Source organism: Mus caroli, chromosome 10, assembly GCF_900094665.2.
Source record: "Mus caroli chromosome 10, CAROLI_EIJ_v1.1, whole genome shotgun sequence".
NCBI classification, from domain to species: Eukaryota; Metazoa; Chordata; class Mammalia; order Rodentia; family Muridae; genus Mus; species Mus caroli.
In genome coordinates this window covers 71,083,991-71,109,143 of record NC_034579.1, presented here as the reverse complement: position 1 = coordinate 71,109,143, position 25,153 = coordinate 71,083,991, and the positions used below count along the sequence as shown (strand labels likewise).

Here is a 25,153-nt window from a genome sequence, read left to right as displayed (position 1 = left end):
GAGAGAGAGAGAGAGAGAGAGAGAGAGAGAGAGAGAGAGAGAGAGAGAGAGATTCTCCTTGGTTCTATTCAACTAAGGCAGTGGAAACAGGGGTGTCAGGTTTGAAGATGAGCTCCCAGTGGGCAGGTATAAGGGAAGGCTCCCTGGGAACTCAGTGGGCAGGTATAAGGGAAGGCTCCCTGGGAACTCCTGGGGTACCTCAGTCAGGCACCTCAGGATCAGAGCTGCCCGATTCAGCATAGTGCCCCTATGGTCCTCCCAGCATCCTTAGCTATGGCTGTACAGGGAATGCTATGCTGCTCCTCTTGTGTTCTGATAGGCATCCTGGCTTGCACTTAGAGAGTTGGGGTGATAGGAAAACCCAGTGGGGAGAAGAGATTGTAGGTATCAGAGGTATAGACAAACATGTCAGAAGAAGATGAAAGAGAGATGGGCTGATTGGGTCGAGTGTGCAAATGGGCACACACACACTTCTTTCTTTATACCATATGAGTTTATCTGCCCTGACACTGGTGTCTGCCCTCTGGTGTTCTGGTCTGTCCATGTGTAGATACATGCACTTGTGTCTACACACACAGAGGGTCTTGAAGGATAAATAAAACAAGCATTTTACTGAGGTTAAAGAGGGTGGTTAAAGAGCCGACAGCTCTACTAGGTACACCCCTGCAACTGAATAGCTAGCTGCCTCTGCAGCTGGAGATCCTATACCTACTTACATCCTCGTTACTCACAAAGGAACTTGTTAGTAGAGGTAGCAGCTCATGTAGCCCAGGCTAGCTTTGAACCCAGCTAGACCTTTTATAGGAAAGTTGGTATCTAGCTTGGCTCAGGGCATCTCTCCTACTGTTTAGTTCATCGAGGTGAATTGGCACCAGAAGGGTCCCTGGGGCATGCTGGCCCACCAGGTCCAACTTCAGTGCTAACTTGCTTAGAGCAGAGCCTTCTGGAGTAGGGCCTCACTACCTGGCCTCCAAGTGTTCCTGCCTCTGTCTGCTTTCTTGATCTGGTGCTTCGAACCCCTTAATAAGCCCTGTACATGCCTGCTTGCTTCTGCTCCTCACAGTCTTCAGTCTCACAAAGTCATAATCATACCTGTGACTATGTTCTCCAAATCACTTTGTAGCTACAGGGTCCCATGCAGACCCACCCTGAGGCTTTCTCTCCCTCTCCCTTCCAATGGCCTGTCTGTCTTCCTTTCCTGCTTCTTGCCATCCCTGTCCCTGTCCCCACTGTCAGGCAGCCAGGATCCAAGGTAACAGGCTGTGTGTGGTGTATGGCTGCTTTTGTGAATCTTGGGTTATGGCCAAAGCTACACTGTCAAGTTTGTGTGCCTGTAAATGTCACTTGGCCCTGTTGTTTTAAACCAAGGGTTTGTTGGTATGCCCTTGTGGTATGTGATTTTTATTTTTTATTTATTTATTTTTTAATCTGCATCTTGAGATTTTTGACAAGTGTTGTAAGTACATGTTCATTGGGGTTGCCTGTAGTTTTCTGCTCAAGCCCAGAGCCAAGATGGGTGACCTTGTCCTTCTGTGTGTGCAGGGGAGCAAAGGAGACCTTGGGCCCATCGGTATGCCTGGCAAGTCTGGCTTGGCTGGATCCCCTGGGCCAGTTGGACCTCCAGGACCTCCAGGGCCTCCAGGGCCACCAGGACCAGGATTTGCTGCTGGATTCGTGAGTCTGGGTTACTGTTGGCTCCCAGGAAGCTCACAGCTCTCTAGGCAGGGCCCAGCTCTTGTCACCATGTGGGGTTCTTCTGTCACTGTCTTTGGGCCCCCACTTCTGAGCCCTGAATGCCTGGTTGGGTTGGCCCAGTGCTGGCTTGGCCTCAGTGTACTCAGATTGGGCACAGACATTATACCCAATGTCTGTGGCTGCTGTTCCTAGCCCCTCCATACTTCCATACTTAGCTGCTGAAACCTGCTTATGTACCCAGGTACACTGTTCTCTTGCACACACACACACACACACACACACACACACACACACACGAACCAGAGAGCTGTGGTTGAGCAGGATACCTACCCACCAGGGTTTGATTACCACACACACACATCCCAAGCTCTGTCAACCATCCATGTCCCTCCCTGTCTTCCCACATAACCCAAGCTCTTACAACTATCCATGGTCCCCCACCCCCACCCCTACCCCCACCCCCACCCCCTGCCATCTTCCAGGCCTCAGGGACGGCTCCTTCTTCATAAGGGTCAGAGACTAAACATCCCTTTTATGTTCCCTTCAGGATGATATGGAAGGCTCTGGAATTCCCTTCTGGACAACAGCCCGAAGCTCTGATGGGCTGCAGGTATTACCCATGAGTCAGGTCAGGGGTGTTCTTGGTGTAGCCTCATATAGGGCAAGGAGTCCCCAGCAGCTCCGGGATATGAGCCACAGTACCCTCCACCCCCAGAAAGATCCGACTCCAAACTGTCCCCAGTAAGGGAGAGAGGGTGTCAGATAGGCCTTTCCCTATCTGATTCCCTCCACGCTGTCTGTTTGAGAAAATGGCAGCTATTTGGCCAGAGTAACTGGAGTTAATGGGTCATGGGGTAGGGGGCTCCTAGTTCACTGTTGACCTATGTATAGCAAAGAAGAGCTCAAGTCCTCAAGTGGTGGGGACATCAAGGCACTTGAGTGCAGGCACGCACACACTCAATGGCCCCATCCAGGACACCACTCCTCCCTGAGGCTGCTGCCCTTTCCCGAGGAGCCACAGTATGCCTTGGCCTTGGAGGACACCAGGCTGACTTCCCGTCTCCAGGGCTACTACTGTTGTGATCATAGTTAAAAGTAACTATTGTTGCCGTTGCTATTCTTTGTAACTTTTATATATATACTTTTATTGTAAATCAAATTCATATCTGGACCCGGTCTTAAGAACAACAGAAAGAATCCCCATGTATCTTTCAGCCGGATACTTTGTTACCAAAGTTCAGTTGCTCCTGGAGATAACTTTTACAATAGAAGGCCGGCTGAGAGCTTTTGTGTACCGGAGGTTTGAAAAGGGCTAATCAGCCGAGGACTGACAAAGCACATCTGCTCACTAACATTTGTTTCCTGTACTCCGACAGGGACCTCAGGGGTCGCTGGGACTCAAGGTGAGTTGGGGAGGCCTCTCCTGGAGATCTGCCTAGCCAATGACTACTGTGGAACTTCAGCATGGGAGTTTATTTATAAATATAGCCGATGGCTTCATAGAAAACTAACCACATGCCCCTTCCCGTGCATTGAGCGTTAGTGGGGTCATACCCTATCTTTCTGAAAAGCCCATAAATTGAGATTCCTGGCTTCATACATCTGAAGCATACTAGGATTTTGAAGAGCCCAGGGATACCCCCACCCCCGCTATGTTCTCAGCTTCAGGGACAGTAGGGTGGTGTGTCCTGCAGAATCTGAGAATTTGATTCTCAGCTTCCCATGTCATCCTTGGGGGGCAGCAACCCATAGACTTGTCCCCATAGCCCTTTCCTTCCCTTAGGTTTGAGTCAGGCTCCCCAGGGCAGGGGTAAGGGTGGAGAACATCAGAATAGTCCTCACCAGGGCCTCTGCTGTTGCTTGGACTCCTTCTAGAAGTGTGTGTGTGTGTGTGTGTGTGTGCGCGCGCGCGCGCATGCACGAGTGATTTACAAAACATGGGATGGGCATTTCCAAAGGCTGGAATTTCAGATGGGTCTGTACTGGACTTTTTTTTTTTTAATGTTAAGAAGTTACTTCAGAGGCCTTGTTTCTAATAGTGGAGATGATAAGACCTGCCGCCTGCTTTTATGAAACCCAGAACTATCCAACCAGCATGATGCTGGGATATATTTTGTACCTTTCACCAATATGGGCCTCAAGATCCCAGCTTAATCACCCAGGATTCTAGACCCTCAAGAGGAGTGCTGGGGCTGAGAGTCCTAAATGATTAACAGAGGAGAATGTATCTTGGTTTGAGGGTGGGCCAGCTGATACCCCAAGTTTATGGAACCCTTTGTCCACTTAGGGGGATCCTGGAGTGGCAGGCCCACCTGGAGCCAAGGTAGGTACTTCACCTAGGGTTGGGGACACTGTCTTCTGGGGGTAGAGAGGGGCCTGAAGAGACCAGACATCAAGACCCATAGGCCATACCCTCATTAAGTCCTTGTCATAGGGCACACCAACAGACCCCTGCACCCATTTGGGGGAAATCCCTCCCCCCTTCCCTGTTACCATCCTTCCTTCACCCCATCTTCCTCGTCGCTCAAGGGAAAGCTGTGTTACTCTCTATCCAGGGCTTGAACCAGAAGAAACCTAGGTGATGGTCATGCCCATGGGTGCTGTAGCCTCCTCTGTAGGAGTCTCTGCTGCCTGGCTGTAGGGCTGACTCTGGATCTTCTGTTTGTCTGTTCCAGGGAGAAGTTGGAGCAGACGGAGCCCAGGGCATCCCTGGTCCCCCAGGAAGAGAAGGTGCAGCTGGACCTCCGGTGAGTAAGGGGGCATAGAAAAGAAGCCCCCAGGAAGAGAACTGGCATCCAAGGTGGCCCTTGGGGTATCCTGGCTCTGTGTCCCCCACCTGCTACACTGTGCCTTGCGGAGCCACGTCTGGTCAGGGATTTGAGTGCCTATCTCTAGTCTCCAAGGCTCTAGGAAACACAGAGTCCCTGTCTGCATTGGAAGCCAAACTCAGGTAGCCTGGTCTTTGAAGGTTCTGCCTATAATGACTCATTTCCTATCTCTTCAGGGACCAAAAGGAGAGAAAGGGATGCCGGGAGAAAAGGTAAGTATCTGTTAGCCATAGCTACACAGCGGACAAAGAGTTGAGCTGTCCCGACCTCAGGGTGGGGAAATCCCATCATGCCCCAGGCCCAGGCCCAAACCACCCAGCTGCCCATATAATATCAGAGCTAAGCAGAGACCCTTAAGACAGCAGGGGATAGCTCTCAGCTTCTCTCTACAAACCTAGTACCTGGACTATGGGTGGGCTCTGGGGTCCTGGCCAGTAACTGAAATGCTCACCTTGCTGCCGTTTTCTTCCAGGGAAACCCAGGAAAAGATGGAGTGGGCCGCCCGGGCCTCCCTGGCCCTCCAGGACCTCCAGGGCCTGTGATCTATGTGTCAAATGAGGATGTAAGTGCACTGGAGTGCTGCAGGGCTCATCATTCGGTCTAGGGACTGCCTAAAGATGGTCCAACTGCCTCATCAAAAGGACATGAGAGGCTCTGGCTTCTCGGGAAAAAGCTGTGTTGGCTACAGGTCCTCTCCTTGCCAAAGCGTCTAGGCCTTCTTGGCTATAAAGGCTACCATTGCCCCTTTGTGGTGGCTGTAGCAACATACTCAAAGGGCCTAGCCCCAGAGAAAATGGGTCCCTCATAGCCCCACCACAGAACCCAGAAGCCAAGCTGCTGCCCAGGCTCACTCTTCTGCAGGGCCTGGGTAGGAGATGCAGGGCCCAGGGGAGCTGAGAAGGTAGGGGAGAGGCTTCCCAGGAACAGAGCCAGAGCACAGTTGGGCTTGTAACTAGGCCCAAGTCCCAGCTGTAGATGTCACCTATGATCCCTGCTGGTTACTTCACCTTCTGGAGTCTCTGTTCCCTCATTTCTGACATGGCCACAATATAGTCCTGAAAGCAAGGCTGTGAGTGGTCACAAGAGAGCTTGGGCCAGGCCGACACCACAGAAGGTGGCGCTGCAGTGAGGGGGGCGGGGCAAGGTCAAGGGCTCTGAGACTAGGGTAGATCAAAAGCTGCAGCTCTTTATTCCCGGGACATTGGCATGTCAGTAAGGCACAGGGGAAGGCCTCCAGTAGATGGCACTACCTCCCCAGGATGACCATATGCAGCAGGATCTCTATGTAACAGGACTGGAGAGCAACCCCAAGCTGGGAAGGGGGACTCCCCACAAAATGGGTCAGCTGTTAGCTGGGCACCTGCAGAGAGAACCCAGGCATATCGCTAAAAATAACAGTTTTCCTCTAACTTCCACTTTGGGCTAGCTTTGATGAGCTTGGGGCTAATGTGGCACCAGGTGACTTTCAACTCAAAGGCACCTTTCTTTTCTTCCCCTCTACTTTGTATTTCCTGGTGATGTGGGGACAGAGAGCAATAGTGAGCACACCAGGACCTGAGGTGAGTGGCATCTTACTTGTAAGTCCACAGAGGGTCCAGGGGGGGACTGGGTGAGAACACCAGGGAGAACTGTGTCCCCAAAACTCATGGTAACCTTCTTTCCACAGGGCAAGCCAGGGTACGCAGGCTTTCCTGTAAGTAGCTTTGTTTCCGAGGTCCATGCTTGTCCAGGACACCCTGACACTAGGGCTGGGGGTGGGCTATGTTATTGTTGTACACAGGACAGCAGTGTAAGCTTGGGTGGAGACAGTCACTATCCTTGAGGACATGATGCTATCGGGAAGATAATAAGGTCTGGAAGATGTATCATGGTGTCCTTGTCACCTGTAATTGTTCAGGACTCTGAAGGGTTGGCACGTGACCAGGGAGCAAACACAGGGCAAGGGATATGGGCGTTACAAGAACTAAGGAACACTGGGTCATGGATCCTCATTGCAATCTGGTTGTCACTACAGGGACCTGCTGGACCGAAGGGTGACCTGGGTTCCAAAGGCGAGCAGGGTCTTCCGGGGCCCAAGGTAAGGGGCTGGGGTGCCTTCTGCTCATTTCTCAGGAACCAGGGTGCAGCCTTATTGCTGCACTGTCCTGTCACAGGATTTTCCATGTCCAATTACATTAGTGCAGAGGAGGTCTGTGATTGGATGGGGAAAAGGGGGCAGGGCTAGGAGCTGCAGAGAGAGGTAGTATCCCAGAGGGTAGAGAGAAGAACCAAGATGGCTTTGGACCTGTATCTGCGTGGCATTTACCAGCCACAAATAGCTATGATTTCACGAGGTTAGAAATAATTGGAATCAAGCATTTATCAGTATCCGTTGGCTCTGAAATTACTGTCCTGGCATCTTGTAAATTGTGATATTTTTTTCTTTTGTTTTTAAAGGTTTTTTTATTCATTTAATATATATGAGTACACTGTTGCTGTCTTCAGACGCACCAGAAGAGGGCATCAGATCCCATTACAGATGGTTGTGAGCCACCATGTGGTTGCTGGGAATTGAACTCAGGACCTCTGGAAGATCAGTCAGTGCTCTCAACCTCTTAATCACTGAGCCATCTCTCCAACCCAAATTGATACATAAATCTGATTGGTTAATTAAGCTCTAAGAGTTTTGATTTACTTGGTTACTGGAATGTGGGACTGCCGGTTATAGGGAATTACAGCAGAGAGGGAACTAGTAGCTCTTGGGACAAGCGAGCCAGATGCTGCGGGGGCTAGCCTCAGAGAGTTGGCGGGTCCATTTTTTTAAAAATATTTCCCGAAACACTGCACAGACCTGCTACAGGCAAGATATTCTATGTTATCTACCCAGATGATGGCCCTAGGGGCAGGCTGGGCCCTGAGGGTACTGGGATATGCCATTCCTATTACTCTATCTCAGAGCACTCTGGTCAAACTCCCCATAGTAGACCAAGACCCCCTTGCTGCTTCTGTTGTGTGGGTATCTGAAGACCAGTGGCTGAGCCCTGACCTGTCCTTCCTGCCTTGCCATTCCAGGGTGAGAAGGGAGAGCCAGGCACTATCTTTAGTCCTGATGGCAGAGCTCTGGGCCATCCCCAGAAGGGAGCCAAGGTGAGAATGAGTTTGGGGTTCCCTAATACTGTGAAGACAGCGTGTGTGTGTGTGTGTGTGTGTGTGTGTGTGTGTGTTCCAATAGATAAGAGAGGCAAGATCATGATGCACTCAGACCTCTCCTGAATAGGGTTCCCAGCTTTCCACAGCCTCAATCTGTCCTTCCTTTGTCCCTTGGAACCATTTTGGGTATGCTCTGACGGCTCCCAAACCTGCCAGTGATTGCATTATCCCTTGGTACTGTTAGCTGATGTCACCTATAGGAGGGTTAGTGATATTGACCATGGCCCAGTGTGCTCCGTCTTCTGCCGGGCCTTTTTCTATGGAAGTTAGAGGGGACCAAGGTCTGCGGCCTGCCCGCCATGGGCAGGCATCCAACTACCCTGGGTAACAGATATCTAGACCTCCCCCTTCCTGTGGACCTGAATCTGTAGGAAGCTGAGCACAAGACCGTGCTTGGCTGGCTAGGACTTGCTCCTCATACTGTCTTTGGAGTTCCCACCCCTGCAGGCCTTCCAAGAAGGCACTGGGAGAAGGGCCTTGGAAAGCTTTGGTGCCTCTGAGGAATAGATTCTCCCTGGCTTACAGTGTTGTTAGAAGGTGATCTAATAACACTAGATTCCCCAGGCCCAGAGAACTCTCTGCTCTCCAAGGCTCTAGAGCTGAATAACACCTGAGTGGCTTTAGCTATATGCTTTGGATGTTGAACCCACTCTCAGGGACTTAAGGACCATTCATGTGCCTTAAGCTGGACCTAGTCCCTAATGCTAGTGTCCACCTGTCCTGCTGGCATGGTTATCCGCCTCAGTTGTCAGTCTAGCACATCCACGTGGGTGCAGCAAGGACTCTGGGAGGCAGTCGGCAAGGTGAGCTATAGCTGCCTAATGTACCTCTGATTCTCTGTGCAGGGAGAGCCAGGCTTTCGAGGACCCCCGGTGAGTAGTGCTTTCGTTACACTGAGTTCACAGCCCAGGGTTTGTATCAGCTGCAGCATTGAAAACCATGGGGTGGGTTGCACCAGATGGCAACAGACAGTTCCTCAATGATGGTAGTCCTGGTTCTTTCCTGGGGTGGCCCCTCCCTCCTCACTAGGTGGCTCCGCCTATCTCTTGACTCATTGCTTGTTCTCTGTAGGGTCCTTATGGACGACCTGGGCACAAGGGTGAAATTGGCTTCCCTGGACGGCCGGTGAGGATTTGGTGGCCTTACAAGTGGGACCTAGTGGGAGGAGGACATCAGGGGCTACAGAGGGCTGGGCTTGCCTATCCCCCTGGTACAGCTATCATACCTATGTGTCCAGTGTCTTAATATGTGTCAGAGATGTACTTGGCTAAGAGAACATCTCATCTGACATCCGGTAGGAGGCCCAGGGCAAAGAGGGGGCTCTGACTTGGGTCCTTGTAGTCAGTATCCTGCCTCTCCTAGCTTCTGGGCAGGAGGTAGACGGGGACTGGACTGTGACGCCTTAACCATGGGAAGGATGGGGATGTACACAGGCTGTGTCCAGTGTCCAAGAAGCTCTGCTACTCTATCCTGCCCAGGGTCGACCTGGAACGAATGGCTTAAAGGGAGAGAAAGGAGAGCCTGGAGATGCCAGCCTTGGGTTCAGCATGAGGGTAAGTGTCCTGTAATGGTGAATGGGTGGCGGCTTGGAACACCAGGGACCAAGTCTGGCTACCAAAGCCCCCCACAGCTCATCTACTGAGCTGTTTCAGGTATCTGGTGATGTAACCAGACATTTTGGTCCTGACAGGCACCCTTTGCATAAATACTATGTGGGTACATTCACAACTACACATGCACAAACATGTCTGCTATACCAGAAGAGAGATGCTGGGTAGTGGTGGCGCATACCTTTAATCCCAGCACTTGGGAGGCAGAGGCAGGCAGATTTCTGAGTTTGAGGCCAGCCTGGTCTACAGAGTGAGTTCCAGGACAGCCAGGGCTACACAGAGAAACCCTGTCTCAAAAAACAAAAAACAAAAAAAAGAGGAGGAGGAGATGGAGGAGGAGGAGGAGAACCATGGGATAGGACCTTACGACATCCCTTCTCTGGATCCATCAAGCTATAGCTTTATAGCTTTTAAAACATCTGCTGCCTTAGGAATTTAAGGATTTTTTTGTTGTTGTTGTTTTGTTTCATGGCATTTCTTGCCTTTCTACTGGTTGCAGCCACCTAGAGACTCAGGGACTTCCCCAGCGTGATTGCGTCCAGCCTGTAGCTCCTGCCTCCTGCCTGCTTTGCCCAGAGCAGAGATGGTCGTGGAAACCCAGATATAAGTATTTCAGAGAGTTTGCACTCCTGATTGGTTGTTGCTGCTCTGGGTTTCTTGTCAGCTGCCTTCTCTGTAGACTAATGCCTACAACACCATGCAAAAATCGAGAACAAACTGCAGAGTTTGCAGAGCTGCAGGACCGGCACTGTCACAGACCAGTCACGCCCATCCGAATGCAAAAGACTGCCTCTTGGATTTTATCCTCAGTCATGACTTTTTTAAAAAAGACTTATTTATTTTATGTATGTGTGTGCACTGTCGCTGTCTTCAGACACATCAGAAGAGGGCATCAGGTGGTTGTGAGCCACCCTGTGGTTACTGGAAATTGAACTCAGGACCTCTGGAAGAGCAGTCGGTGCGCTTAACCACTGAGCCATCTCTCCAGCCCATCAGTTAGGATTTAAAAAAATCAGGTTGAATACTGCTCCTTGCGAGCTGTGTACCCCTCAGCCAGAAGTGCCAGCCAGTATACAGATGTTCACAGTTGTCCTGGGGAAGGCAGGCAATGCAGGGTGCCCTCCTGGGATGAAGAAGCCCTGCTCATGCCTGTTCCTTACCTGGGCTCCCAGGGCTTACATGGAGGATCTTTGAAGAGACAGCGTGTGACTGCTGGAGTTTGGGCTAGGCTGTTTTATACTTTGAATCATTTATTTATGCCAAAGCCTTCTTGAGCGACCTAGCTCCGAGTTTGTAGCTAGCGATCTCAGGAGAAGCAGGACCCCTTGTACTTTGGTTATCCACAGCTCATGTGGCCCTATGTGGCTCGAGAGCATCCTAGGCTTCCCTCAGTTAGGCACATGGACCAGAGTCAGAAATGCGTTCTTGGTTTTTACATCATCAAACGTATTCAGCTTTCTGATTCAACTGCTTTTCAGCCCGTGTCTGCTCCCCTAGACTACACTGATGGCTCAGCTATGACCTTGACTAACCAGAGCTTTCTGTCCCTCCACAGGGATTGCCTGGCCCGCCTGGGCCTCCAGGACCCCCAGGTCCTCCTGGGATGCCCATCTATGACAGCAATGTAAGTGGCCAGAGACTCATTCTATATCGGCTTCTTGACAGCTGCTGGCCTTGGAATTGTCTCTAGGATGGGTCTGTTGGGTAGCCTGCACCTGGGGCCAGTGGATGAGTAGTGATCCCACACAGGAGGGGATCTTAACTCTGGGGCTTGGAGACAGTCTCAAGCTAGAAGGACTGAGGTCCCAGATCCAGGTCCTGGGGGGTGCCCCAGTTTTACTAAACTTGGCAAGGGAAGAGGTGATTTGTGGGAACAGGTCACCATGACTAGGATTTCTCTCTCTCTCTCTCTCTCTCTCTCTCTCTCTCTCTCTCTCTCTCTCTCCATTATGTCTACAGCATTCTACCTGCATGTATGCCTGCATGCCAGAAGAGGGCACCAGATCTCATTATAGGTAGTTGTGAGCCACCATGTGGTCACTGGGAATTGAACTCAGGACCTCTGGAAGAGCAGTCAGTGCTCTTAACCATTGAGGCATCTCTCCAGTGCCTAGGATTTTTGATATATACACCCTGTCCTTACTTCAGCGCTCCTTGGCCCTGGGGAGGCGCCCTGGGAGTTCTTTGCCTTGGGGACTTTGGTAGTCTGTCTTCTTTTCTAGAGCACTGACCCTCACCCACACTTCCCCCTCCCCCCTAACCCACTTGTTCTTTGTAGGCATTTGTGGAGTCTGGCCGACCTGGACTACCAGGACAGCAGGGTGAGGGCTTCGGGGCTCACAGTGTCTTTGGGGGTTTGGGGCTCTGGCAGGAAGGAGATGGTATCAGGATAGTAATGTCAAACTGGTTAGGAAAAAGGAAGTTGTGGAACTTGACTCTGCTAGCTCTGAGTATCTTGTTCCTGAGTACCTCTTAGCTAGGCTGTGTCTGCAACCATACCCTACTTCTAGTAGTGCACACATCTGGCACGACGGCTGTCCAGGGAGTCTAACTAGGGGCACTGATGCTGGGGGTGACCACTCAAAATTTCTCAGAATGGATGCAGGAACAGTCCTACCCATCAGTAAGGGCATAGCGCAGTGGCATCCCCTCCCCCAACATACAGCTTTGATCTCCTCCACCTCACACACACCATTGCTCTCCCACCCCCATCCACCCGCAGCCTTCCTGGTCTAGGCCCACCATGTGCACACAACAGCTAGGGCTGGGGACATTGGTGGGAGGGGCTTTCCCTGATAGCTTTGGGGTTTCTCCCTCCAGGTGTGCAGGGGCCTTCAGGACCAAAGGGTGACAAAGGAGAGGTGGGCCCACCTGGGCCACCAGGTGAGCATGTTCTGCACCATTGAGGCTGAGGGTTGTTGGGTATAGCCAGCTCCAGAGTTGGGCACCAGAGCCCTTGGGGTGCTAGACATCCACTATACTATGGTTGCTGTCCAAGCCTCTGGAAGGACAAAACACTTTCTCAGCTTACCAAGTCTTGATTAGAGTTGGATTTAGGGATACCAGTCAGCCTTTCAGCTTGGGGCTAGGGCCTGGGGCGGGGTGGGGTGGGGACTGCAGGGAGGAGCGGCTCAGTGGAATGTTCCTGTCACCCTGGTAGGTACAAGCAGGGCTGCTCTTCCCAGTGAGCAGAGGGCATTCCCTGCCAGCTTCCATGTTGATCTGACCAACCTCTACCAAGACGATCTAGGAAAGCAGGATAAGAGTTGAGAAGCCTCAGCTGGGTGTTGGTGGCGTGCACACCTTTAATCCCAGCACTTGGGAGGCAGAGGCAGGAGGATCTGAGTTTGAGGCCAGCCTAGTCTACAGAGGGAGTTCTAGGACAGCCAAAGCTACACAGAGATACTGTGTCTTGAAAAATCAAACAAACCAACCAAACATACAAAGCTGGCGCGCCACTCCCCGTGGCCCTCAAAAGCGTTAGCATGCCTGTGCTAGTGGGAGCCTTCCTGCCAAAGCAAAGTAGAACCATGCTGGAGCTAACAGCACTCACTATGTGTGGCATTATAAGGAAGACATAGACACTTGAACAAAGAACCAGCCAGAGAGAGAAAGAGAGACAGAGACAGAGAGAGAGGAGAAGACCAGGTACCTAGGCCTCCTAGGAAGTAGTTACCATGCTGGGATCAAGATTAGAGAGTACCATGTCCCAGACCTAAAAAGTAAAGAGAGTCATCTCAGAGAAGAGAGTTGTCTGGGTGAATCTCGGGATGTGAGAGTTCAGAGTACCAGGGAACATGACCTGCTGAGACAGGGTAAGGGTAAGCTGTGAGGGGCCAGCTCAGCACCTAGCCAGTGGAAAGCCAGAAAGAGAGAAGCTCCCCAGGGAAAGATAGGACAGTCACCCGGCACGCTTGTCACTGGAGAGTCAAAGAGAAAACGGCAGTTGAGGGCAAAATCGCTCCGTTTCCAAAGCTAAGATTTGCCGTGCTTCCCACAGTCAAAAGATGGTCTCCCCCCCCCCCCCCAATGGAGAAAGAAGTGAGTAAAATCAGAAGTCCTGGGTGTTTCAGGGCATGGGGGGGGGGGAGGGCGCGGACTCTGATGTTCCACATTAGAATTCATGCCAGATTCTCAGGATGACTCTGCCCAAAGAGGGGGTAGCCTGAGCATCAGGCAGCCCAGTGCCCCGTGCCAGCCTCCAGGGAGAGACAAGCAGTTCCAGAAAAGGCTGGGAGGTGGGAAACAGCTGACCAACCCAGCAGGAAGAATCCAGGCTGCACAGCCACAGGCCCAGACTTTCCGGAGCATCTCTCTGATGTTTAGCTGGGGTCAAGGGTGCAGCTGAACTTGGCAAGACCAAGAATGTGCAGCTGGATGCCTGATGAAAGATAAATAACAAGAATACAGAAGAAAGCTGGATGCAAATCAGGATGAGGGGGAAGAAACTCAGAGCAGGGGCAACAGAGGAAATAGAAGACAGAATAGATTTAAACCCAGGTTTTCAGTGGCTGAGCATAGGTGTGCTTCTGTTGACAGCCACGATGGGAGGGGGCTGGCTGCCCAGAGAGACAAAGGGAGACCACTCCCTTAGGTCAGGCAAGCTAGAGGGTGGAGATGGAGGGAACTGTCCTGGGAGAAGGGAGCTAGTGATGGCCAGCAAGGTGTGCCACAGACAAATGTGTCTGTGACCAAGGACATCTTGGGAAACATGACTGGGAATAGAACAGCGCTCATCTTGATCAAACTCAGTCTGGAAGGACAATCCAGGAACTGAATGAACTCACTTGTCTACAATAGCAGAGCCTCAGGATACAGAGGAAATTGGACAGAAAAAAGGCCGTTGTCTTAGTTAGGGTTTTACTGCTATGAACAGGCACCATGACACAACTCTTATAAGGACAACATTTAATTGGAGCTGGCTTACAGGTTCAGAGCTTCAGTCCATTATCATCAAGGCAGCAACATGGCAGCATCCAGGCAGGCATGCATGGTACAGGAGTAGCTGAGAGTTCTACATCTTCATCTGAAGGCTGCTAGTGGAAGACTGGCTTCCAGGCAGCTAGAATGAGGGTCTTATAGCCCACACCCACAGTGACACACCTACTCTAGCAAGGCCACACCTACTCCAACAAGGCCACACCTAATAGTGCCACTCCCTGGGCCAAGCATATATAAACCATCACAGCTGTTATCTGAGAAATGGAACCTGGAGACAGAAGAGTTCAGCAGCCACCAATGCTTGTCCACATTACCTCTGGCTATGAGCCAACCACAGGGACCAGTCCCTGCAGGCAGAAGCAAGTTCTGCCGGCTTAGTGGGAGGCAGTCTTATGAATGTAGAGGAAGAACCGGTGGGGAGTGAGCATCTGCCTTGGGGGCCTGGTCCAGGCAGCTTGCAAGTCAGAGGAGAAACAAAAGACCCCTAAGGCAGCCTGGGATGCTGCTGCTGCTGAAGCCTGAATAGCTGTGTCCTCCAAGCTCCCAATGGGCTGGGTCAGTGTGACACCTCCCTCAGAGGTCATAGGGTCTGGTAGACCATGACCTAACTCTACAGAGGTCCTAGGATAGGTCCTGCTAGTGACAGCTGTCACCTCCGATCCCGGGTAACACTCCTGTAAGATGCCTGGGCCATGGGGGTTATGAATCACTGCTCAGGACCATCTTACATAGTGGCAAGAGGCCACCAGACAGTAATTCCACAAGGCAAGGACTCTGAAGAAGGCAGCAACAGGCAAAAGTGACCCAAGGTTGCTATCCCTGAAAGAATGAGTTAACCCTTTGTTCACAGAACTACAGGCCTTAAATGGAATGTTTCTGTGCCTTCCGCCCAAGGTACTAGAAACCACACATCACATTTGATGAGAACAAGAAGGTGTTCTGGAGACAGAAATAAATGGAGTTATGTTTTATTTATGTATGAAGTAACAAAGATCAAAAAAAGGTCAAGTTACTTCTCTCAAGTGCCCAAAACATCTCCTCCTCTCTGTAGACAAAGCATCAACAAACAGGAAATGGCTCAGAGGAGGAGTCCTGGGTCCTGCTGAGACCTTATGCCTGAGGGCACAGGACCAGGCTTCTTGAAGCAAGGGGCCTAAGGCAGGAAGGCAGTTAACACAGCAGGTCTCTAATGCACACCCACCATGAGGATCTGTGGGTGACTGTCAGAATGAGGGAGCGCATCTCTCCAGGCCCCTGGATGGAGAGCATCAGAAAAGCCATTGGTCAGTCATGAACAGTTACAAATGCAATTCTGAAACAAAACAAAACCAAACAAAACACCATGACCAAAAACACTGAAACAACAACAACAAAAATCCATTAACCAGGAGTAAATTTAAGAAAATGTGTGGTCCTTACACAAATCAAGGAAGGCAGGCGGGGTGGGGGAGGGGAGTATAAGCTGTGTAGTTAGTACAGTCTGCTGCTGTCTCAGTACGATCCTAACCTACCCCACCCCCACCCCCCAACCCTCTGCAGGGCAATTCCCCATTGACCTCTTCCACCTGGAAGCGGAAATGAAGGTAGGTGAGGTTGTTGATCAAGCTAGGGGAACGTAGATGTCTTCGTTGGGTGGCTGGTGTCCAGCCAGGTGCCTTTCATTGGGTGGCTGGTGTCCAGACAGGTGCCTTTGTCCCTGCTGACAAGTGTCTAATGACGCTGAGCCACAAAACCACTTTCTTCCTTCTCCCATGAGGAGTACTGGCCTCTTGGTAGTGTCCTGCCATCTGGACACTCCCTGTCCCTCCCTTGCCAGTCCGGGTGAAGCTGATGCAGTAGGAGGTGGGAGCGGAGCTGGATCTGGGGTGGCGGGGAAAGCATCAAGGACCAAGGAGGTGCCCATGACTCATGGGGTCAGGGCCAACCTATAATCCTCATCTGGCGCCGATAACCATTTTAGGGGGACAAGGGAGACCGAGGGGATGCTGGACAGAAAGGAGAGAGGGGAGAACCTGGGGCTCCTGGTGGTGGATTCTTCAGCTCAAGTGTACCTGGCCCACCCGGCCCACCTGGATACCCTGGAATTCCGGTAAGCCTGAGCCCCCTCTCTCCCCAGGCTTCCTGTAGGTGTCCACACCCTGTGGACTTGGGCACAGACAAGGGACATTGGTTGTATACCTTGAAAGACTCAGACCAAACCCTGCAAGCTCGGCTGCCCAAGACCCCCACGTTATTTATTAGCTTCTCCATGGGCGTGAGGCTGGGTGAGCACATGGGCAGTCTAGCCTCAGTTGTGCCTCATGGTTGTTCTTTTGCTGCCGTCCCTAGCTTTGAGCAGCATTGAGCAGACCCCGGGGGTGGGGCATGATAGGTGTCATGAGGACTCAAAGGAACCACGGGCCTAGCTTCTGACTGGTACACTGGGAAGCTTTGGGGCTGTTCCTTTGTCCTGGGACCATATCTCCAGCAAAAAGGGGCCCTGTGGTAGGCAGGGCTTATATAGATCTCAATGGCTACTTCCAGCTCTGGGGCTATGAGCAGATAGTCCCAGTACAATGAATGGCTTCTCTGTTGTTCCTAGGGTCCAAAGGGAGAGAGCATCCAGGGACCACCTGGCCCTCCTGGCCCGCAGGGACCTCCTGGCATTGGCTATGAGGGTCGCCAGGGTCCCCCGGGACCTCCGGGACCTCCCGGACCTCCCTCCTTCCCTGGCCCTCACAGACAGAGTAAGAATGTGGAGTGTGGGTCTGGGTCCCTGAGGGCTGCTCATGTGGTTGGGAGTTCTCAACTTGATTTCTCTTGTAGCTGTCAGTGTTCCTGGTCCTCCGGGCCCACCTGGTCCTCCAGGTCCCCCAGGAGCCATGGGTGCCTCTGCTGGGGTAAGTGTCCAGTTAACTAAGGTCTGACAATCTGGAGTAGGGGTGGGGAGGCAGATGGCATGTCAGGAAGTTGTCGCCATCAGTCTGCTGGGTGCAGCGATCGGTGTCTGTTGAACCATGGGCTCCCCAAGGTACTTACTTCTAGAACCTTCACTCCTCTTGGGGACAGCCTGACAAAGAAGGATACCTACCCAGGGTCACCTTCTGGCCTCTGAAATCTTGGGAGCTCTGGATGCTCTGGGCAGTGGGTCTCATATTGGACTTTGGGTTGGGGCTTCCAGCAGGTGAGGATCTGGGCCACATACCAGACCATGCTGGACAAGATCCGGGAGGTGCCGGAGGGCTGGCTCATCTTTGTGGCCGAGAGGGAAGAGCTCTATGTCCGCGTTAGAAATGGCTTCCGGAAGGTGCTGGTGAGTTCTCAGGAGGCCCTCTCCCCTCTAATATTCATAACGGGATGGAAGGATTTCTTTAAATCTTCTAAAGAATAAAAACTTTCAAGAATAGTAAGCGGGAGCCGGGCGTGGTGGTGCACGCCTTTAATCCCAGCACTCCAGAGGCAGAGGCAGGAGGATTTCTGAGTTCGAGGCCAGCCTGGTTTACAAAGTGAGTTCCAGGACAGCCAGGGCTACACAGAGAAGCCCTGTCTTGAAAAACCTAAAAAAAAAAAAAAAAAAAAAGAATAGTAAGCGGGTTCCTCTGCTTCCTATTAGAGTTAGCAGCAAGTGAACATTCTATTACTTATTTGATTGTTGGTTAGACCAAAGACCCAGCATGAGGGGCCTGAGGCACCTTAAGGGAGGACTGGTTTCCTTGGGCTCATGGTTTGAGGTACGGCCCATTGTGGTGAAGAAGGTATAGTGGCAGAGATGTCAGGCAACTGGTGACATCATCTCTGCTGTCAGGAAGACAAATGGCCCCAAGGTTCAAACCTTTAGCCCTGGGGGAAGAGGTCAGATTCTACTTTCAGCAACACAGCATGAGGTAGGGTCCTAACCCAAGCCCCCAGGTGACTCATGGCGATGTCCTTGAGCTATCCTGTAAGGGGATTTAATGCGATGAAGTATTAGGCCTCATCTTGGTGCCTGATGGCCTCTGGATGCATGTAGGCTACCTATGCTTTGTATCCTAGTGCTACACTATATAAACACCACGGTGGGGATGGCCACGTGGGTCAGTGGGTAGAGACATGCGCCACACAAACTTGCCAACGTGGGTAAAAGGTGGAAGGAGAGAACCAGTTCTGCCAAGTTGTCTTCCAACCTCCACATGTACACCATAGCATGTGTACATATATATTATGCATGCATGTATCTATATAATATATATGTGTGCTTATATATACATATACACACACAATAATAATAATAAATAAATACCACAATGATGAGTAATCTAGGATGCCTCAAGATGAATGAGCTTCTAGGTGCCTGGCAGGCCTATCCTGCACTGCAGTTCCTTCCCATCTGCCCGAGAAGAGTCTATGGTATCAACTCTCGGTCTAACCAGTACCCACTGTTCACTTGGAACCAAACAGTGGGGCACAGTCACATCCCTGTTTGGACAGGCCTCTTCCAGGGGGAGGGGCTGTGGGAAGAGGGTGACAGAGGAGAGGCCCTGGCCCGGAAGCATGCTGGAGTAACCCTTGCTGTTGCCTTTCAGCTGGAGGCCCGGACAGCCCTCCCTCGAGGCACGGTAAGGAGTGTTTTGTTTTTTTTTTCCCTCCGTTCAGCTGTTAGAAGATAGCACGGGCCACGGAGCACAGGAAGGCCAGGCCTTGAGTCTGTGCCTCTGGATTCGCATCGTTACTTGGCAGTCACTCCGGGAAGCAACTGTGTGTGTCACTGGCAGTTGGTGTTGAGTCCCGGCAGTGCAAAGAATCAGCTCCTATACCTTTATTTAAGGAGTGGGTTTACGAAGTACACAGCGAGCCAAAGTCAGAGAATAACTGCCAGCCGATAGATTAAAAAACAAAGCCTCACTAAATGGAGTACTCAAAACACTCAGCAGAAACTGATGGCTGGGAGGCGGGGACCCTTTAAGGCAGCCAGCTGGAGTTCCCAAGAGAGTCGTGGGCAGAGAGAGGCCCTTGGGTGAGGCCTCCAAGTAAAACAGAAAACAAACAGCAACCAATAGAAATGCCATCACTAAACTAGGCACTCAGAGCTTCCAGCAGAAACTTACTGGGGCACCGACTGGAGTTCCCCACTGAGCTTTCTCCCCATGGCCGAGTGTCCCACAGCTGACCCTCCAGCTTCTCTCTCCCACTGTGGGTGCACTTATTGCTGGAAATGTTGACCTCTAGCTGTGCTCAGGGCACTGCGTTTCACTCTTGGCCTATTTTGGTCTTCTCTTTCCTCCACACCACAGTGAGTGGGGCCATCTCCAGACAAGGGACCTTTGTCTTCGTTAGGGTTTTACTGCTGTGAACAGACACTGTGACCAAGCTAGTTCTTATAAAGGGCAGCATTTAATTGGGCTGGCTTACAGGTTCAGAGATTCAGTCCATTATCATTAAGATGGGAGCATGGCAGCATCCAGGCAGGCATGGGGCTGGAGGAGCTGAGAGTTCTACATCTTGTTCCAAAGGCAGCTAGGAGAAGACTGGCTTCCAGGCAGCTAGGACGAGGTTCTTAATGCCCATGGCCATAGTGACACACCTACTCTAACAAGGCCACACCTACTCCAGTAATGCCATTCCCTGGGTCAAGCATAGAAAAACCCTCACAGGGCTAGAGAAATGGCTAGGTGATTAAGAGCACTGAGTGCTCTTCTGGAGGTCCTGAGTTCAATTCCTAGCAACCACATGGTGGCTCACAACCATCTATAATGGGATCTGATGCCCTCTTCTGGTGTGTCTGAAGACAGCTACAGTGTACTCATATACATTAAATAAATATTTCTTTTTTTTTTTTTTTTAAGATTTATTTTATTTATATGAGTACATTGTAGCTGTCTTCAGATACACCAGAAGAGGCCAGGGATCTTATTATGGATGGTTGTGAGCCACTATGTGGTTGCTGGGAATTGAACTCAGGACGTTTGGAAGAGCAGTCAGTGCTCTTAACTGCTGAGCCAACTTTCCAACCCCCAAATATTTCTTTTAAAATAAGAAAAAACATCACAGACCTTGGAGGTTGCTCTGGGATAAATATGCTTGGGTGTGAAATAGGAGGCAGGGGGCTGCCCCAGAGCCAACCTCTCAGTGAGCTCAAACGACTTGTGACAGCTCCTACCTGGCTCAAGCCTGTACCCCAGAGCTCAGGGTACAGCTTCCTTCTTACTACCTCAGGCCCAGCCTGGTCCTGCCTAAGAGCACAGAATAGAGCGAGGAAGGGGATATCTCAAGTAAGGAGCTGCTCCAGGCATCGTGTGTGTCCTTTCTTAGGGCAATGAGGTGGCTGCTTTGCAGCCCCCATTGGTCCAGCTTCACGAGGGCAGTCCGTATACCCGGAGGGAGTACTCCTATTCCACGGCACGACCCTGGCGAGCAGATGACATCCTGGCCAACCCACCGCGCCTGCCAGACCGCCAGCCTTACCCCGGAGTTCCACATCACCACAGTTCCTATGTGCACCTGCCGCCAGCCCGCCCCACCTCCTCACTTGCTCATACTCATCAGGACTTTCAGCCAGTGGTGAGTGTCCAGGGTTTAGGGCTGTGTCCATCCAGCTCTGGTCCTGGCAGGACAGAGGGAAGTACCCCAGAGCTGCCAGTGGGGGAGTATTTTGGATAGGGATCTATAGGTAAGTTTCTGACTGATAAAGGTTGCTCATCATTTAGGCCTTATCTCTGGTGACTTAGTGGTTATCAATGAAATTAAGCACGTAAGAGCCAGTCTCTGCTAGTCTGTAATACAGCAGATAAGTGGGCAGTGGGCTGTGTACCTGCTGTGCCTCTGTCCTACAGAGGGTGGGGCAGCCAGGGATGGAGAGTACCTACTCTACAGCCAGGGTGGAACAGGCTGAGCTGGCCCCTGTCTCTGCTCACAGGAAAAGGGATATCAGGGACTATCTTGGGGGTCTGCTGGCATCACCGTGCCTGAGACTCTCCTTTGATGCTCTAGGCTAAGAGAGCCCAGGAGAGGGTTGCTTGAAGGTTGTCACTAAAGTGACTGGTCTCATCCCTCCGTGGACTCTGCCTATGTGCGCTTTGCTGTGGGTATGTAGGCCACAGACTAGAGGTTTTCTTGTGACGCTGCTTATGATGTGACCATACATGACCTTTCTGGCAGCTCCACCTGGTGGCACTGAACACCCCCTTGTCTGGAGGCATGCGTGGTATCCGTGGAGCAGATTTCCAGTGCTTCCAGCAAGCCCGAGCCGTGGGGCTGTCGGGCACCTTCCGGGCTTTCCTGTCCTCTAGGCTACAGGATCTCTATAGCATCGTGCGCCGGGCTGACCGGGGGTCTGTGCCCATCGTTAACCTGAAGGTACGTGAAACCTGTCCTGAAGGTTCTGGAAGGCCAAAAGTCTGTCTCCATTTGTACCCAGGCCTTGGTCTCCAATGTGAATTCACAGCAGGGCTAACCATTCCTCTAATATTCCCTACAAAGCCCCTCGGATCCCTGCCCTTCCCAGGGCCCTGGCTCCTCTCCATGGGCCTTTCTAATGGTTCCTGTGCTACTGACCATATAGCCCAAAGTGGCATGGAGTCATTTATTTGTGCCACCTAGCCTAGCCCTTCTGCCACGGGACCCATCACGTGACTCTATTCCTGGATCTTTCCTATAAAGAGAGCTGGGATTCTCAGGGCCCATGGTGTGGGCTTACAGACTCAGGCTTGTAAGGGTACCCTTACAGTCTCAGGCTTGTAAGGGTACCTGTGGGCTTCACTGTGATAGGCCCTACCTTGGAGAAGGGACCCTCTATGCTCCAGCCCCATGTGTTCCTTGGTGTCTTGTGATCTCCCTGACGGTCATTCCTTTGACCTGATGTGATGAGTGACTGATGCCCCTGCTGTGTCTCTTGTAGGACGAGGTGCTATCTCCCAGCTGGGACTCCCTGTTTTCTGGCTCCCAGGGTCAACTGCAACCCGGGGCCCGCATCTTTTCTTTTGACGGCAGAGATGTCCTGAGACACCCAGCCTGGTAGGTTCCCCCCAGCATTAGGAGATGTGATCAAGACCTCAATCTTTAGACTGACACAGTCTGCACATAAAATCATAGAACCTAGAACATGGAAATAGATGATCATGGTATGTCTAAGCAATGAGGTTGTGGGTACCCTCAAAGCCATAGCAGATTGATTATGTCATCACCTGAGCCGTAGCTGATTATGTTATCACCTGTGACTACTCAGCTATACTGCTCAGCCATGTAAATGCCACTGAAAAGTACCGATCCTGGAAGGCAGCTCTCCAGCATAGCCCTTGGTTACAGAAGGCACCTGAACTGTTGACCAACAGCTGGACTGTCATCAGAATGGTGTTGTACCCACGTCTCTGCACCTGCCAGCCGAGACACCTGCTTCAATGTCCCTGCTCTCTGAAGGGTGACTTGGGGAGCTAGACACATGTGTCTAGTGCAGTACGAGTCTTGACCATCTGCTTTCTCCAGGAGGCACCCGCGAGGGCCCTCCTGGCCCCTACACGAGCTGAATGACTTAAGTCCCAGTAGCAGAGCTCACTCTTAGCATGAATCAAGGAAGGCTTCCGGAAAGCCAGCCCTGAGGTCCTTTGGCCCAGGCTGCATCCCTAACACCCTCTTCCTCTGCAAGGCTACACATCTGAGAGGTGGACCTAAGTTCTGTACGTCACAGGGGCCTTTTCCTGTCTCATTGCCCTGCTGTTTCCAAAGACAGCAGCTGGCCTCCGTCTTCTCGGCTTTAGTGGTGTCCAGGTAGCTAACAGTCTGTATACCTTGCAGGCCGCAGAAGAGCGTATGGCACGGCTCGGACCCCAGTGGGCGGAGGCTGATGGAGAGTTACTGTGAGACATGGCGGACTGAAGCTACTGGGGCTACAGGTCAGGCCTCCTCCCTGCTGTCAGGCAGGCTCCTGGAACAGAAAGCTGCGAGCTGCCACAACAGCTACATCGTCCTGTGCATTGAGAATAGCTTCATGACCTCTTTCTCCAAATAGGGCCTCTGCCAGCTAGGGTGGCAGACAGAGGCCATGCAGAACTTTGACACAGTGCAGGGAGCATCCAGTCAGCACCCAGGGCCCTGGCTGGGATACGATCCTGTATAGTTCCCATTTTTATGTAATCCTCAAGAAATAAAAGGAAGCCAAAGAGTATATTTTTCTAAAACATTTACAACAGACTTCCTGCCCTTCCTCTCCCACTTGAACTGGCCAGCCTGTGTCACAGTCCCTTCTTCCTCCATGCTTGGTAGAGCTTCCTGGCGAAGTCGGACCACAGCTGGGTCTCCACAGGAGGCTGATGCCCTACAGTTGCTGCCTCAGACCTGCAGACTCTGTCTAGCCTGGCATCTTTCTGTGCAGATCGTTCATACAACAGTCACATGCCATGGGGACAGCACAGGGCAGGCAGTCCAAGGCTCCCTTCTCACCGCCCAGTGGCTGTGCCAGGCATACAGGCGGGCACCTGCTCATCCAGGTGGTAACTGGGTCTACTCATGCTTGAGCAGTGGGAACCAGCTCTCCTGACTGCCCCACTCTCCTGCAGCCACACTCCCTGCCAGGGGAGGTTCCCAAGCTCAGTAACTCACTGTGACCCCAGATCTGACCCCATCCCGTCACCATGGGCAGAGGCCAGGAAATGTGGCCAGACTTAGCCTGCGTGCTCATTTTTCCGAGGGCCAGACGTGACATGGGGCCCATCCTCAGGTTTGTCTCTCAGACTGGCCTCTCTGGCGACCCCTGAGATCCCGTTCAGAGCAGAACCCAACCCCAACCAAGCCCAAGCTGGACATCAGCTTGAAGTCCAGAAATCTCACAGCAGCCGCACGAAGCACTTGTCCTATGGAGGGACTTGTTTGCCCAGGGTCACAAGTGGCCAATCAAAGCCACTGTGCCTGCCTCAGGCTCTGCTGTCCAAGGATTGGGACAATCCAGTGGGTCTGGTTCTGTGACAATGTGTGCTATGATGCCATTTCAAAGAGGCACCAAATAAAAATGACATTTTATACCGGACGCTTGGTTTATAAGCTGCCTTCCCTGTTACAAAAAGGATGAATCACCTGTGATGAGACCTGGGAGCCTCCGTTCCTGTACTTGCTAAGGGAGCACAGGTGAGCATGGATATAGTCGTGTGTACATGGATACCGGCCTGTGTGCACACACATGAACAGGCAGACACATGTGTATGAGTACACTGATGTACATGGTCAGGTGGGTATATCCACAGGTTTGGATGGGTACAGACTGCACATGGGACCATTCATGTGTGTGTGCACAGGTGTACAGTGGAATGCATGAATGTGTGGTATACAGAAGCATGCATATATAGGCAGGTATGTTTGTATACAAAGGTAAGCAGGCATATGAATGCACACAATGTACTGTACACACATGTGCAGATGCTAACAGTACCCTCCACCTGGTATCCAGCAGTGCACATGTGGTGACTTCAGAATCACGTAGAGGGGGCTAGGAGAAATGGCTCATTAAGACTACTCGGTGATCTTGCAGGGGACCTGCGCTCAGTTCTCAGCATCAGCTTGGCAACTTCCAACCATCCCTAACTCCAGTTTCATGGGCTCTGATACCCTTTTCTGGCTCCCAGAGTTACCGGGCACACATGTGATACATATACATACATGTGAGCAAGCACGCAAGTGGATAAAACAAGTTTCCCAATTTTTACACAGTATGTTTACTCAGCCTCACACCCACCACTTGTATTGGCTACCATATCCTGGCTGTGGCTACCCTAAAGGACTGTGCTTGCCTAGCAGAGGAGACCATGTCCAAAGCCTCCAGCCAGTATAGGTTGCCAGGTGTAGGCTGCAGAGCTGCAGGGAAGGGTGGGTGGGCAGGTGCTGCTGGGGACAGCATTTGCTGGGAGAGCCTTGAGTACCAGCAAGCCCTGTCTTACTACATCAGGAACC

General features: G+C 51.7%; 1 protein-coding gene across 5 annotated transcripts in view; it reads left to right on the top strand.

The window, feature by feature from the left end:
* Col18a1 (collagen type XVIII alpha 1 chain) overlaps positions 1-24,236 on the top strand; it is a 117,348-nt gene extending 93,112 nt beyond the window's left edge. For 3 of the 5 annotated variants that reach the window (XM_029482478.1, XM_021174912.2, XM_021174915.2), the window contains 27 exons: positions 1,543-1,674; positions 2,243-2,305; positions 3,072-3,098; positions 3,983-4,018; positions 4,371-4,442; positions 4,700-4,735; positions 4,996-5,085; positions 6,053-6,082; positions 6,190-6,216; positions 6,538-6,600; positions 7,575-7,649; positions 8,558-8,584; positions 8,784-8,837; positions 9,191-9,265; positions 10,878-10,946; positions 11,601-11,643; positions 12,143-12,205; positions 15,803-15,846; positions 16,224-16,352; positions 16,845-16,989; positions 17,069-17,142; positions 17,424-17,555; positions 18,805-18,837; positions 20,531-20,779; positions 21,377-21,574; positions 22,116-22,231; positions 23,009-24,236. In XM_029482478.1, coding sequence (XP_029338338.1) covers positions 1,543-1,674; positions 2,243-2,305; positions 3,072-3,098; positions 3,983-4,018; positions 4,371-4,442; positions 4,700-4,735; positions 4,996-5,085; positions 6,053-6,082; positions 6,190-6,216; positions 6,538-6,600; positions 7,575-7,649; positions 8,558-8,584; positions 8,784-8,837; positions 9,191-9,265; positions 10,878-10,946; positions 11,601-11,643; positions 12,143-12,205; positions 15,803-15,846; positions 16,224-16,352; positions 16,845-16,989; positions 17,069-17,142; positions 17,424-17,555; positions 18,805-18,837; positions 20,531-20,779; positions 21,377-21,574; positions 22,116-22,231; positions 23,009-23,222 — 2,316 coding nt within the window. In that variant the 3' untranslated portion in view covers positions 23,223-24,236. The remainder of the gene's footprint in view (positions 1-1,542; positions 1,675-2,242; positions 2,306-3,071; positions 3,099-3,982; positions 4,019-4,370; positions 4,443-4,699; positions 4,736-4,995; positions 5,086-6,052; positions 6,083-6,189; positions 6,217-6,537; positions 6,601-7,574; positions 7,650-8,557; positions 8,585-8,783; positions 8,838-9,190; positions 9,266-10,877; positions 10,947-11,600; positions 11,644-12,142; positions 12,206-15,802; positions 15,847-16,223; positions 16,353-16,844; positions 16,990-17,068; positions 17,143-17,423; positions 17,556-18,804; positions 18,838-20,530; positions 20,780-21,376; positions 21,575-22,115; positions 22,232-23,008) is intronic. The other 2 variants (XM_021174913.2, XM_021174916.2) reach the window with 1 other exon arrangement.
* Positions 24,237-25,153: the final 917 nt, after the last annotated feature.